This window comes from Salmo trutta, chromosome 4 (assembly GCF_901001165.1).
Source record: "Salmo trutta chromosome 4, fSalTru1.1, whole genome shotgun sequence".
Classification (NCBI taxonomy): domain Eukaryota; kingdom Metazoa; phylum Chordata; class Actinopteri; order Salmoniformes; family Salmonidae; genus Salmo; species Salmo trutta.
This window is the reverse complement of record NC_042960.1, coordinates 16587779-16602127: the sequence shown is the minus strand read 5'-3', so window position 1 is coordinate 16602127 and position 14349 is coordinate 16587779. Positions and strand designations below refer to the sequence as shown.

Genomic DNA, 14349 nt, shown 5'->3' with positions numbered 1-14349 from the left:
CTTATTGCCCGCCATCCCTCCCTCTCGTCATTCCTTGCTCTCCCTCCCCCTCTCCATCTTTCCCTCCCTCCTTCTCTCCATCCCCCTTCCATTGCCGGTGTAACACCAGGAAGTCTGCGTGGTCAGCATCTGACGCACAAGCAGTTTTGATTTTTCTAATGTGTGTGTGTGTTTGCTTCCAACAGGGCCGTGTTGCAGGCCGCAGTGAACAGAAGGAGGAGCTGGAGAACTTGAGGAAGCAGCACGAGCTCCTGAAGAAGATGCTGGAGCAGCAGGAGCAGCTCAGGGCTCTACAGGGGCGCCAGGCAGCACTACTGACCATGCAGCACAGTTCCCAGCACGCCTCCCACACCATGGCTGACACCGGTGAGACACGGGCCGTATAGAGAGAGCGTATGCAAAGGAGCGCACACTGACTGGACACACAGCGCACATGCAGAGCAGGTAGCTACACACACACACGTAACCTTTTTCATTTGGTGTGTGTGTGTGTGTTCCAGTGCCGACAGAGACCACAGGCAGTGTGTCAGGGCTGAGCATCACCTCGGAGCTGAACGATGAGCTGAATGACCTCATTCAGCGCTTCCACAACCAGCTGCACGACTCCCAGGTACCAGCAACATGCATTACCGGGTCGTATGAATTAGGGCACACCGTAGCCAAAAGTATTAGCGTTTTCTTCTGTCTGATGCCTAATGAGTACAACCCTGGCAAACATCAAAAGGTAGCACTTTACGCCACAGGCTGACGTGGTAATAGCAAGGTATTGTTACTGGAGGTCGACCGATTTAATCGGAATGGCCGATTACTTAAGGCCGATTTCAAGTTTTCATAACAATCGGTGATTGCCATTTTTGGGCACCGATCATGGCCGATTACATTGCACTCCACGAGGAGACTGCGTGGCAGGCTGACTACCTGTTATGCAGTGCAGCAAGGAGCCAAGGTAAGTTGCTAGCTAGCATTTAACTTATCTTATATAAAACAATCAATCTTAACATAATTTTTTATTTATTTATTTTTTATTTCACCTTTATTTAACCAGGTAGGCAAGTTGAGAACAAGTTCTCATTTACGATTGTGACCTGGCCAAGATGAAACAAAGCAGTTCGACAACATACAACAACACAGAGTTACACATGGAGTAAAACAAACATACAGTGGAAAAATAAGTCTATATACAATGTGAGCAAATGAGGTGAGATAAGGGAGGTAAAGGCAAAAAAAGGCCATGGTGGCAAAGTAAATACAATATAGCAATTAAAACACTGGAATGGTAGATTTGTAGTAGAGGAAAGTGCAAAGTAGAAATAAATAATGGGGTGCAAAGGAGCAAAATAAATACAGTAGTAATCACTAGTTAACTACACATGGTTGATATTATTACACACACACACGTTAGCATTTGCGAAAAAAGCACAATCGTTGCACGAATGTACCTAACCATAAACATCAATGCCTTTCTTAAAATCAATACACAGAAGTATATATTTTTTAAACCTGCATATTTAGTTAAAAGAAATTCATGTTAGCAGGCAATATTAAACTAGGGAAATTGTGTCACTTCTCTTGCGTTCATTGTACGCAGAGTCTGGGTATATGCAACAGTTTGGGCCGCCTGGCTCATTGCGAACTAATTTGCCCGAATTTTACATAATATGACATAACATTGAAGGTTGTGCAATGTAACAGGAATATTTAGACTTATGGATGCCACCCGTTAGATAAAATACGGAACGTTTCCGTATTTCACTGAAAGAGTAAACGTTTTATTTTCGAAATTATAGTTTCCATATTTGACCATATTAATGACCTAAGGCTCGTATTTCTGTGTGTTGTTATGTTATAATTAAGTCTATGATTTGATAGAGCAGTCTGACTGAGCGGTGATAGGCAGCGGCAGGCTCGTAAGCATTCATTCAAACAGCACTTTCGTGCGTTTGCCAGCAGCTGTTTATGACTTTAAGCCTATGAACTCCCGAGATTAGGCTGGTGTAACCGATGTGAAATGACTAGCTAGTTTGCGGGGTGCGCGCTAATAGCGTTTCAAATGTCACTCGCTCTGAGACTTGGAGTAGTTGTTCCCCTTGCTCTGCAAGGGCCACGGCTTTTGTGGAGCGATGGGTAACGATGCTTCGAGGCTGGCTGTTTTCGATGTGTTCCTGGTTCGAGCCCAGATAGGGGCGAGGAGAGGGACGGAAGCTATACTGTTACACTGGCAATACTATAGTGCCTATAAGAACATCCAATAGTCAAAGGTATATGAAATACAAATGGTATAGAGAAATAGTCCTATAATAAACCTTAACCTAAAACTTCTTACCTGGGAATATTGAAGATTCATGTTAAAAGGAACCACCAGCTTTCATATGTTCTGAGCAAGGAACTTAAACGTTAGCTTTTTTACATGGCACATATTGCACTTATACTTTCTTCAACACTTTGTTTTTGGATTATATAAACAAAATTGAACGTTTCGTTATTTATTTGAGGCTAAATTGATTTGATTGATAAGTTAAAATAAGTGTTCATTCAGTATTGTTGTAATTGTCATTATTACAAATAAAAAAAATAAAAAAAACAACGTCCGATTTAATCGGTATCTGATTTTTTTGGTCCTCCAATAATCGGTATCAGCATTGAAAAATCATAATCGGTTGACCTCTAATTGTTACCCCTCTATTACATACGTGGTGTATAACCCTGTAACTAGAATGATTACATTTAAATGAAGGGATAACTGGGCAAAATGAAGTCTTCATGTTGAGTAATTAGAAACGTGTTACCATGTTATTGTCACTTTATCCCGTGTGGTAATGTAAAGTGCTACCCATCAAAGTAATATATGCTGAGTTGTTTGTGTTCGTGCACCTACTAACATCCTGTGTGCCTTTCCTTCCTCAGACCAAGGCAGCAGTCCCAGACAACCGCAGACAAGCCGCGAGCCTCTCCCGGGAAGTCTGCCGCTCTCGCTCCTCCCAGCCTTCCCCTCCTCCCCGCTCTGCAGTCTCCTCCTTCCTCCGCCCCCCCCCTCTCACCTGCCTGACCTCCATCACCCCTACGTCGGCCTCGGCGGCGAGCGCCAAGCTGACCAAGCTGCAGGAGCTGCAGGACAAGAAGCAGACCATGGACAAGATCCTGCAGGAGCTGCACTCGCTCCGCGACCAGACCCTCAACAACAACTCCTGTAAGTTATGGTTTGTCTCTGTAACTGACTAGGAGTAGGTTAACACCGTCAGGGATGGAGGCCTGGAGGGGGGGAAGTTATATTTAATTCTTTTGCTTATTTGAACACCTGCAACTGCCATTTCCTGCAATCTAGAGCAAAACGTTGCCTTCAATCATAACAAACTGCCAGACATGTTTTTCTTTTGTGGCGCAGCTCCCATCTTACATTCTTTGGGGAGAACCCTGGTGCATATGATAGAAGCTTGTACATTTGCCGTCTAGGAGTAGGTTAACACCGTCAGGGATGGAGGCCTGGGGGGGGGGAGTTATGTGTGAGTGATGTGTGGGTTGGTCCCTCAGGTCGCAGCGCCAGTGTGTCCCTGTCCTCTCAGCATAGCCTGGCTCTGGGCGCGGGCCCCTCCTCGGACCACCCGTCTGCCCTGTACAGAGAGCCCAACGGGGCCTCAGCCATAAGACGGGACGCCTCCACCTACCACCCCTCCACACACACCCAGCATGAGGACGCCCCAGCTGACAAACTCCGGTACTAAACTCAAACTATTATTATGATCATTGCACATCACACCACAGTTGTATTCATGGGGCAACAAAAGGAAGAAAACTGACAAACGCAGAGGGACTTCCTGGACTTGCCCAAATCAAGTTTTATTGGTTGCATACACATATTTAGCAGATGTTATTGCGGATGTAGCGAAATGCTTGTGTGCTTCAACAGTGCAGTAACATAAAAAAATTCACAATACGCACAAATCTCTAAAAGAATGAGAATGTATAAATGTATGGACGAGCAATGTCCGGAGTGTAAGTATGTATGTATGTACACTACCGTTCACAAGTTTGGTGTCACTTATACATTTCCTTGTTTTTGAAAGAAAAGCATATTTTGTTTTGACAAAAAATATGCTTTTCTTTCAAAAACTAGGAAATGTAGAAGTGACCACAAACTTTTGAAGGGTGGTGTATGTGTACAGTGCATTCGGAAAGTGTTCAGACCCCTTGACTTTTCCACATTTTGCTACCTTACAGCCTTATTGTAAAAGGGATTAAATCGTTTTCCCCCCTCATCAATCTACACAGAATACCCCATAATTAATTACAACGGGAAAAAAACGTTTTTTAGACATTTTTGCAAATGTATTAAAAATATTACATTTACTTAAGTATTCAGATCTTTTACTTAGTACTTTGTAATCACTGCCAAAGCGGCTTCAACAGCCTCGAGTCTTCTTGGGCATGACGCTACAAGCTTGGCACACCTGTTTTTGGGGAGATTCTCGCATTCTTCTCTGCAGATCTTCTCAAGCTCTGTCAGGTTGGATGGGAAGTGTCGCTGCACAGTTATTTTCAGGTCTCTCCAGAGATCTTCGAGTGGGTCCAAGTCCGGTCACTGGCTGGGCCACTCAAAGACATTCAGAGATTTGTCTCAAAGCCGCTCCTGTGTTGTCTTGGCTGTGTGCTTGTTGTTGTCCTGTTGGAAAGTGAACCTTCGCCTCAGTCTGTTCAGCTTTCCCTTGATCCTGGCTAGTCTCCCAGTCCCTGCCTCTGGAAAAACATCCCCACAGCATGATGCTGCCACCACCATGCTTCATCGTAGGGATGGTGCCAGGTTTCCTCCAGACATGACGCTTGGCATTCAGGCCAAAGAGTTCAAGCTTGGTTTCATCAGACCAGAGAATCTTGTTTATCATGGTCTGAGAGTCTTTAGGTGCCTTTTGGCAAACTCCCAGCGTGCTGTCATGTGCCTTTTTTACTGAGGAGTGGCTTCCGTCTGGCCACTCTAACATAAAGGCCTGATTGGTGGATTGCTGCAGAGATGGTTGTCCTTCTGACAGGTTCTCAACATCTCCACAGAGGAACTCTAGAGATCTGGCAGAGTGACCATCGGCTTCTTGGTCACCTCCCTGACCAAGGCCCTTCTCCCCTGATTTCTCAGTTTGGTCGGGCGGCCAGCTCTAGGAAGAGTCTTGGTGGTTCTTAGCTTCTTCCATTTTTAAGAATGAAGGAGGCCACTGTTCATGGGGACCTTCAATGCTGCAGACATATTTTGGTACCCTTCCCCAGATCTCTGCCTCGACATAATCCTGTGTCGGAGCTCTACTGGCAATTCCTTTCGACCTCATAGCTTGCTTTTTGCTCTGACAACTGTGGGACCTTATATAGACAGGTGTGTGTGTGCCTTTCCAAATCATGTCCAATCAATTGAATTTACCACAAGTGGACTCCAAGTTGTAGAAACATCTCAAGGATGATCAATGTAAACAGGATGCACCTGAGCTCAATTTTGAGTCTCAGCAAAAGGTCTGAATACTTATGTAAATTATGTGTTGTGTATAGATTGAGTATTTTTTATTTTTTTGTATTTAGTACATTTTACAATAAGACTAACGTATCAAAATGTGGAAAAAGTCAAGTGGTCTGAATACTTTCCGAATGCACTGTATGTGATGGGATGTATAGACATTGTGGATAGAATATTTAGTATGTCTGTAGGATAGAATATATATTCTGCAATAGTTGAATAGGATGGCATTGACTAGAATACAGTATATAAATCTGAAATGAGTAAAACGGTATGGAAACCTTATTAAAGTGACCAGTGTTCCATGTCTATTGGGACTACCTGGACTCGTGCCCTAATGAATACAACCCAGTGCCGATGGAGCAAAGGAGACGAGTAGAGGGAACCAACTCAGACTATTAGCATGCACCGTTTGTATCTCTCTGATACCGGCAGCTGAAGATCCATACTGCACTGTTCCTTCAGACAAACTCTGCAATCCATCACCTTTTATCCCTCTTATTCATTCATTAGTCGGAGCAACAATAGATCCAATTAGTCAAGTGTCTCTCCTTCATTGATTTCAGTTGTCCATGTATCAACCTTGGTCTCTTTCCCACATTCCATTTCTCCCCATTCATTCCCCCACATTCTCTCTGAAATCTAACTCAAAAGAAAGGCTTGTAGTGCTTTCAATTCTTGTGGTGGGGTGCACACTTTGGGCAGAAGGCCAATCCAATGCTTTTAAATCCTTGAGGTGGAGACTTTTTTAAAACAGAATCGAGCCATTTTAAAACAGAATCCCCCTCCCACCACAGGAAGCTGAAGGAGGTGCACAAGCGTCTGAACGAGCTGCGTGAGCTGGTGCAGTACTACGAGCAGACATCGGACATGATAGTGGACACGGTCAACGAGAACGTGAAGGAGGAGGAGGAGGCGGAGACTGAGGAGGATGGCTCCATGCTGGAGACCATGTTCGACTCGGAGCAGGAAAACCGCCGGCCCCCCATCACAAACATCAGGTACTTGAGGGACACAGACGGAGTAGGGTGAAGTCATTATTACTCCTCATTAGAGCTGTTTATTAGTGTGCCTTGTCCATTTCTGTTACTAAGCATCATTCAAACCGGCAACCACTGACAGTAACTGGTTAGCTTCAAACCAAGCATATAATCTGTTCCCTTCATGTGCCCCACATTACCAGGTCTTTATTGTAAAAGATAGCCAGGCAAGTCATTGAGAACAAACTAAGAAATATTATTACGGTTCAGATTAATACAATTCCCAAGGGTAAATCATGGCAGAGTGAAATTGAGTCTTGACCCTCTTCTCCATCTCTCTTTCCCCTGGTCAGAAACCCACAGCATTCTGGGAACTGGACAGAAATGAACAGTCTGACCAATGGCCGAGGAGGCGGCAGCACCAACAACCACGCTGACGGGAGGCTCAACACCGAGTGTGAGATCAACAACCGCTCTGCAGCAGCCAACCTCCGCAGCCTCAACATCCCCTCAGCCATAGGTAGCGCAATGCACATTACATGCTATACACACAACCCACTCATCTCACTAACCCTGATTTGTCTCTGCCTCCACCAGAGTGCCAGTACAACCGGCCCTACAACCAGGTCAATGACGACGATGATGATGATGCCCTGGAAGATGAAGAGGTGCGCGGGGCCAGGGGCCGGGACAGCGAGTGCTCGGGGTCAAGCAGGAGGAGCAGCCTGGGGAACGAGGACGCAGACTTTGCACACAAAGTCCACCGGCTGCAGACGGCCAAGCAGAAACTACGGCAGCTCCAGGAGCTGGTGGCCATGGTGCAGGTGAGAGGACTGACTAGAAGCAGAGAAACATAGCATATGTAAATTGTAGGCACCATAGTGCAAGTCAGTAATGGGACCAATCTTGTCTAAAAAGTTGACTCAGGTTTGCCAAAAAGCACCTGGATGATGATCAAGACTCTTGGAAGAATTTTCTATGGACAGGTGATTCAAAAGTCTAACTTTTTGGATGACATGGGTCCCGTTATACCTGGCGAAAACCAAACACTGCATTCCAAAGTAAGAACCTTAAACCAACGGCCAAGCATGGGGGTGGTAGTGTGATTGTTTGGAGATGCTTTGCTGCCTCAGGACCTGGACGACTTGCCTTAATGGAAGGAACCATGAATTCTGCTTTATATCAGAATTCAACAGGGAACTGTCAGGCCATTTGTCTGTGAGCTGAAGCGCAGCTCGGTCATTCAGCGAGACAATGATCCAAAAAACACAAGTCGACATGAAAATGTCTAAAAAGCAATACATTTGATGTTGTGGACAGGCCTAGTCAAAGTCCAGACCTAATCCCAATTGAGATGATGTTGTGGCAGGACAAGAAACGAGCAGTTCATCCTTGAAAACCCACAAATGTCACTGAGTTACAGCAGTTCTGCATGGAAGAGTGGGCCAAAATTCCTCCTCAGCGACGTGAGAGACTGATCAACAACTACAGGAAACATTTGGTTGGAGTCATTGCAGCTAAAGGTGGCACAACCAGTTATTGAGTGTAAGGGGGCAATACATTTTTCAAACAGGGGCTTTGGGTGTTGTATAACTTTTTAGCTTTTGAAATAAGTATGTAATTGTTGTGTTATTTGTTCACTCAGGTTCCCTTTATCTAATTATTAGGTTTTGGTTGAAGAGCTGCTAACATTCAGTATTTAAAAAAAAAAAGAAAAGCAAAACAGATCATTTAAAAGGGGGCAAATACTTTTTCACAGCACGTGTGAGTAGAAACATATCAACACACACAAATAAGTCAATAATACAAAATAGACCACATGGTACAGAATCTAAAATGACCATGGTGCAGCTGACTGGTCTAGACAGTTCAGAGTGGAAGAGGACCCTTTTACAGTCCAAGAAAATAAAGAGCTGGAATTTCAGCCGTTGAAGATGGGCAATGGCCTTATGGAATAGTACCCATGTGACTTTTTGTCTCCCAGAGTGACGATACAGACGCTACCACGGCCAATGAGGACGAGGGCCTCCACCAGCAGCCCAACAACACCAGAGGTGCTGCTGCTGGCTCCTCCTCTGCAGCCAGGAGCCCCAGAGACCTCACCCTCACAGACAAGGCCAGGTAGGAGACTTACTCACACCCATACGGAGCACTAACGCACATAGTAGAGGCCGTTGAACCATCATAAGTGTATGAAAGTACCTGCGTCTATTTATATCTGAGTGAGAGCATTTCTGCCTTTAAGCGTGTGTGAATTACACCGCCGGTGATTCTGTTTGTGAATCTAAAATAAGTTTGTGTGTGTGTGTGTGTGTGTCTCAGGGAGAAGCTGTATGAGGAGAAGCTTCGTCAGCAGCAGCAGGAGTTGCAGCAGCTTCACGAGGAACGCCAGCGGCTGATGGAGATCCAAGACAAGATCCAGGACCTGCAGTGGGCCTGCCCCGACCTGCAGGTAACACACACTGAGCACACACCACTCTATTTCCTGATTGATTGTGTTGAAAGGCTTTGGTGTCAGAACTTGTTTCTGACTTTTTAACCTTAGTGCTCTATATCGAGAATAGGGTGTTATTTGAGAGAGCCTCTCTCCTATCATTCTCTCGCATACACGCTCTACCTCTCCCTCCCATCTTCTCCTTTCCAGTCGTCGGTGTCCAGCAGCACAGTGAGCCAGCAGACCCTGATGAGGAAGGTCCCGGCTGCAGCTTCCACCCCAGCCCCTGCTCCGGCTGCAGCCCCCAAAGCCAACGCTTCTCCTGCCGCCACCGCTGCGCTCAAACCCACAGCCCAGGCCGCCGCGAACGCTTCTGTCACTGACAACGAGGTGGGTTTTTGATTTGTTTTGATTTGACAGGGTCAGTTCACAGTAACATCAAGGATAGTATGCTCATCCCACAAACTTGATGGTTCGCCAAAATCAAACAGAAGACTTGTATCACCCGCTCAGTGCAAGGCTTTTCCTGAGGGTTAGCGTGACCGAGTTAGCCATGGCTGGATGTCAGGGAGCTGTATAGGAGTGCGAGTTATCATGCAGACATAACCATGAAAATAACAGCGCTCATTTACCTTCATGTTTCCCCAGCAGCTGTGGTGTGAGATGCGGCGCCACCAGATCCTGCGGGAGGAGCTGCGCCAGCGGAGGAAGCACCTGGAGTCCCTGATGGCCGAGCACCAGAGGAGGAGCGGCCGCAGCGACTCCCCCTACAGGATGGAGGACCCAGAGGGTCACGCCGCCGCTGCCACGCAGCCACTCAGCAGGGACGAGAGGTGAGCGAAGCGTTAAGACCCTAAATAATCGGGTGAATTCCATGATGTGAAACATTCTGAATGTATCAGATGGAAGTAGATGGATGCTTTTAGCCATCAAATGTTTTCATATCTACATGAAGTACCTAGAGGGATCGGTTTTGTCTTTGAGTTGGGCCTTAATTGACTTTGTTACCCTCCTCAGGACCATGGCCACGTGGGGCGGCTCCACCCCCTGTCAGCTGGACGAGGACGGCTACCCCTCTGAGTTGGGCGCTGAAGAAGAAGAGGAGGAGGATGAAGACGGAGCAGAGTCCAGTTCCAGTGATGACCTGCATCGCTACTCCAGTAGGAAGCAGAGATCCTACAGCAACAGCAAGACACTGGGCAGGTCTGTGAAAGAGGCATACAAGGAAACCCATTGTTTTCTAATTACCGTAATTTCCGGACTATTAAGTGAAACCATCTCCTTCGGTGTCGGAGTTGAATAGCCTCAGAATTGCTTCATCCGATATTGGATCGTTTTCATTGTCGCTCTCGTCACTTTCATCCGGAGGCAAATCCCCCGCTGAGCCCTATTCAACACGCAGCAGTCCAGCCTTTCGAAACCCGTTGATGATAGTGGATTTTTTGACAATGCTCCACGCTGTCAGGACCCACAAATTTGAAAGTGGGAAAAATCCATATATTAGCCGCGTCATTGTTAAGCCGCGAAGTTCAAAGCGTGGGAAAAAAGTTGCGGTTTATAGTCCGGAATTTACGGTATGCATAAATATATAGGGAACAATAGTCTTAAGCCAGCAGCATACCACCCTGCATCCCACTGCTGGCTTGCTTCTGAAGCTAAGCAGGGTTGGTCCTGGTCAGTCCCTGGATGGGAGACCAGATGCTGCTGGAAGTGGTGTTGGAGGGCCAGCAGAAGGCACTCTTTCCTCTGGTCTAAACAATATCCCAATGCCCCAGGGCAATGACACTGTGTGTAGGGTGCCGTCTTTCGGATGGGACGTTAAACGGGTGTCCTGACTCTCTGAGGTCATTAAAGATCCAATTGCACTTATCGTAAGAGTAGGGGTGTCCTGGCTAAATTCCCAATCTGGCCCTCATACCCTCACGGCCATCTAATCATCCCCAGCTTACAATTGGCTCATTCATCCCCCTCCTTTCCCCTGAAACTATTCCCCAGGTTGTTGCTGTAAATGAGAATGTGTTCTCAATCAACTTACCTGGTAAAATAACGCTAAAAATAAAATAACCTCAATGTCTATTTGATATTGAATTTTAGGAACCCTTTAGGTATAAAAACAATAATATACATCTCGGCACATATTTAACCCCTTATTTTTTGGGGCACAAAACTATCTTTGTGCTTCCATGTGTTTGTAGGGGTTACCTTCAAAGCGGAGAACACCAACGCATTCGGGAGTCTCATCTTTCTGTCGTAATAGTTTGTAGGCCAAACCGTTCCGACGCCACATACGTTTTTGTGAGAGAACCAATTTCTGGGACGTCTCAGGGTCTGACTGACAACGCTGTAGCTCAGCCACCTTCCACTGCAGATGTGAAAGGTCGACATGGGTGGATGCGGTGGATTGAGATGCAGCCCATGCGAACTGATATCACTAGCTTAAACTGACCACTTTTTTAATTTTTATTTATTTATTACGGGTTTGTTAATAGACCCTTAAGGATTAATCCATTGTAGTAGTGATATGAGGGGTTAGGGTTAACCTTAACCGAACCCCAGTCCAAGAGATACTGAGTCTGCAGGCTTTTGATCCACCCCGTAGGATACTATTGATATATGGTTAAATACGGTATTCTACTGCCATTTACTTTATGTTTGTATTATTATTTTTTACCGTTTCTTATTGTTGTCGAGAAGGAATCTGCAAGTATACACTTCGTTGGACGATGTAGACCCCGTACATAATACTAATACAACTTGAATCTTGGCATCATGAAAGTTCTGTGGGGACAATTGGGTCTTGCATTCACAGCAGCACCCACAACTCGCTGGACACCCAATAATAGAAATATATCACTCTCCCCCTTCTTTTTCTCCAGCAACGTTCTGAAGCCGCCCCAACAATTCGCATCCGAAGCTAGTGGCCGACCCTCTCCCCGTTCTCGAGCCAAGCAACAGCAACAGTCCCAAGCCCACGGCGGCGTCAGCATCGGGGGTGCTAGGCGCCAGGAGAACCTGCGTTGGGCGGCCGAGCTGTCCTTCCAGGAGGGTTCTGGCCCTGGGTTGGCATCACGCCAATGGCAGGAGCAGGTGGGCACACTACAGAGGCAGCTGGACTTCAGCACCAGCATGTGTCAGACCCTACTGCAGGATCAGCAGGTTGGTAAAGCAGTTGGCCCACACTTCAGTCACCTCACACCAATACGTAGGCTTATCTCAAATGTTTGACCTGGTTGAGTGCCTGATTTTAGTTTGTCAGGTACAAGGATAGCTGGCATGAGGAGTTTGGTTCCATTGTACCTGATGAGCTAAGCTATATCAAGGGAGCCTCACATGTTCACTTTTTGGAATTGATTTTAGCTTGTCTGGCATGAGGGGTTTGCACCATTTGTTTTCATTGTACCTTCCAAGTTAAATTAAGTGCCTCAAGTATTTCAAATGTTTGGAGTACACATCCGAACCAGGTCTGAATTCTCCCTTACCAAAGGAGGTACGTGATGTTCATTTAGTTTGCCTGGCACGAGGAGTTTGTTTCCATTTTACATGACCAGCTAAGCCAAATAAAGTACACCAAGTATTTCAAATGTTCTGAATATGATATATTCGCCCCCTGGTCTGTTTCACCCAACCTATCGAGAAGGTAGCAGCAACCTAAGGCTTTAGGCACACCGCCAAACAATGTTTGGCATTTCTGCTCACTTTCCTTTCTGTTCAACGTCTATTACGTTTCACTAAAGTAAGTTAATAAAGAAAATGTATTACTCACGCCAGTCTTGTGTTAGAGGTGCCTAAATGGATTTTCTCCACGTTGTCATTGATATAGCACGGTGGCGGTGACACTTATTAACCTATAGGGCATGGTGTTGAATTTATTCAGTGTGCGTCGTCCTGATGGAAATGCCAACGCTGCTATTCCTTTATAGAAATCAGCCGTTGGCTTGAGTTCCTATTTGACTGGGTGTCAGAACCTGTATGGGGAAACCAACTGACAGACAGGTTCATGAATACCATTCTGTTCTCTCTCTCCCTCCTTCTCCTGCCCTTCTATCCGTCTTTCAAACTTTGTCTCTCTCTACACACACATACACACTCTTGCTACATCTCTTCCTCTCACTCTTCTACCCCCCCCCCCCTCCCCTCCAGACGTTGTCCTACATGCTCCAGACCCTGCTGACAGGACCGTACAACGCGCTGCCTAACAACCTGTCCTCCCCCCAGGTTCACCTGGTCATGCACCAGCTCAGCCAGTGTTACACACAGCTGGCCTGGCAGCAGAACAACGTCGAAAGGTAGACCGAACACAACGCTACAGACCAAAAAAGAATCGACTAGAAAAACGTATTCTATTGATTTATTTACATTTTTGTCACTTAGCAAACGCTCTTATCCAAAGCGACTTACAGTAGTGAGTGCATACTTTTTTGTACTGGTCCTCCGTGGGAATCAAACCCACAACTCTGGCGCTGCAAGCGCCATGCTCTACCAACTGAGCCACACGGGACCCATTTGACACAGATGACGTACAACAAACATTGCACCATATTTTAGCAATATACTGCAGCTAATTCTCATCTGAAGTCCCCAAAAATGTTACTAATATGTTAATGTCACTGGCTGAATGTACTGCATGAGGGAAATTATCAGCGTCTGTATCCAGACCTTACAATTCAGTTTATGAACATTTTATTTATTGCAGCTTTGGCTTGTTAGGTTCACACGCATGTCATGTCTACGTTAATGTGTAGTTCTAAATGCATAGTCAATTAACCGTGATTGGCTATCTGCAGTATATGTGAACATGACATCAGGCTGAAACATGACTTGTGAATACATGAATGTGATTTAGGTTTTAACACTAACTTACCTGTATCCCGTTTGTCCCCAGACTGAAACTGGTGCTGAACGACCTGCTCCGTCAACAACAACAACAGCAGCAGCCGTCCTCGTCGTCAGGTCAGCAGCCCCAGAACCAGGGCTCCACGTCCCGGGACTCCGGCAGTGCCTGTCCCCCCCTCTCCCCCACCAGCATCTTTCTCCCCTTCACCTCCTCCATGCCCCCCTCTGTCAACCAGGCCCTCAACCTGCCTCCCAGCCTGGCCGGATTCTTGCCCTTCTCCTCCGGTATGCCTTCCAACACCCCTTTAAACATGCATCCTTCCATCCAATGTTTTTAGATCCTTCCTCGATGTTATGAAGTATCTGTTTTTTTATGAGTGACAGTTTTCTCAATGGAATGTAAAATCCAAGAATGTACACAGATTATACCGAACATTCCCCCCGTCAGAACAGCCTCAATTTGTCAGGGCATGGACTCTAAGGTGTTGAAAGCACTCAACATGGGCCAGCATCCCTGTGGACTCCAATGCTTCCCACAGTTAAGTTGGCTGGATGTCCTTTTGGGTGGTGGACCATTTTTTATACACACCGGAAACTGTTGAGCGTGTGAACCC

At 46.1% G+C, this 14349-nt stretch overlaps 1 protein-coding gene across 6 annotated transcripts in view; it reads left to right on the top strand.

The window, feature by feature from the left end:
* LOC115191909 (pericentriolar material 1 protein) overlaps positions 1 to 14349 on the top strand; it is a 37958-nt gene that overhangs the window by 11812 nt on the left and 11797 nt on the right. For 5 of the 6 annotated variants that reach the window (XM_029749928.1, XM_029749929.1, XM_029749927.1 and 2 more), the window contains exons 7-21: positions 186 to 366; positions 501 to 610; positions 2905 to 3187; positions 3529 to 3712; positions 6286 to 6489; positions 6822 to 6988; positions 7066 to 7292; positions 8453 to 8589; positions 8791 to 8920; positions 9113 to 9292; positions 9551 to 9735; positions 9920 to 10105; positions 11779 to 12058; positions 13043 to 13188; positions 13785 to 14020. In XM_029749928.1, the coding sequence (XP_029605788.1) occupies positions 186 to 366; positions 501 to 610; positions 2905 to 3187; positions 3529 to 3712; positions 6286 to 6489; positions 6822 to 6988; positions 7066 to 7292; positions 8453 to 8589; positions 8791 to 8920; positions 9113 to 9292; positions 9551 to 9735; positions 9920 to 10105; positions 11779 to 12058; positions 13043 to 13188; positions 13785 to 14020 (2836 nt within the window). The remainder of the gene's footprint in view (positions 1 to 185; positions 367 to 500; positions 611 to 2904; positions 3188 to 3528; positions 3713 to 6285; positions 6490 to 6821; positions 6989 to 7065; positions 7293 to 8452; positions 8590 to 8790; positions 8921 to 9112; positions 9293 to 9550; positions 9736 to 9919; positions 10106 to 11778; positions 12059 to 13042; positions 13189 to 13784; positions 14021 to 14349) is intronic. The other variant, XM_029749926.1, reaches the window with a different exon arrangement.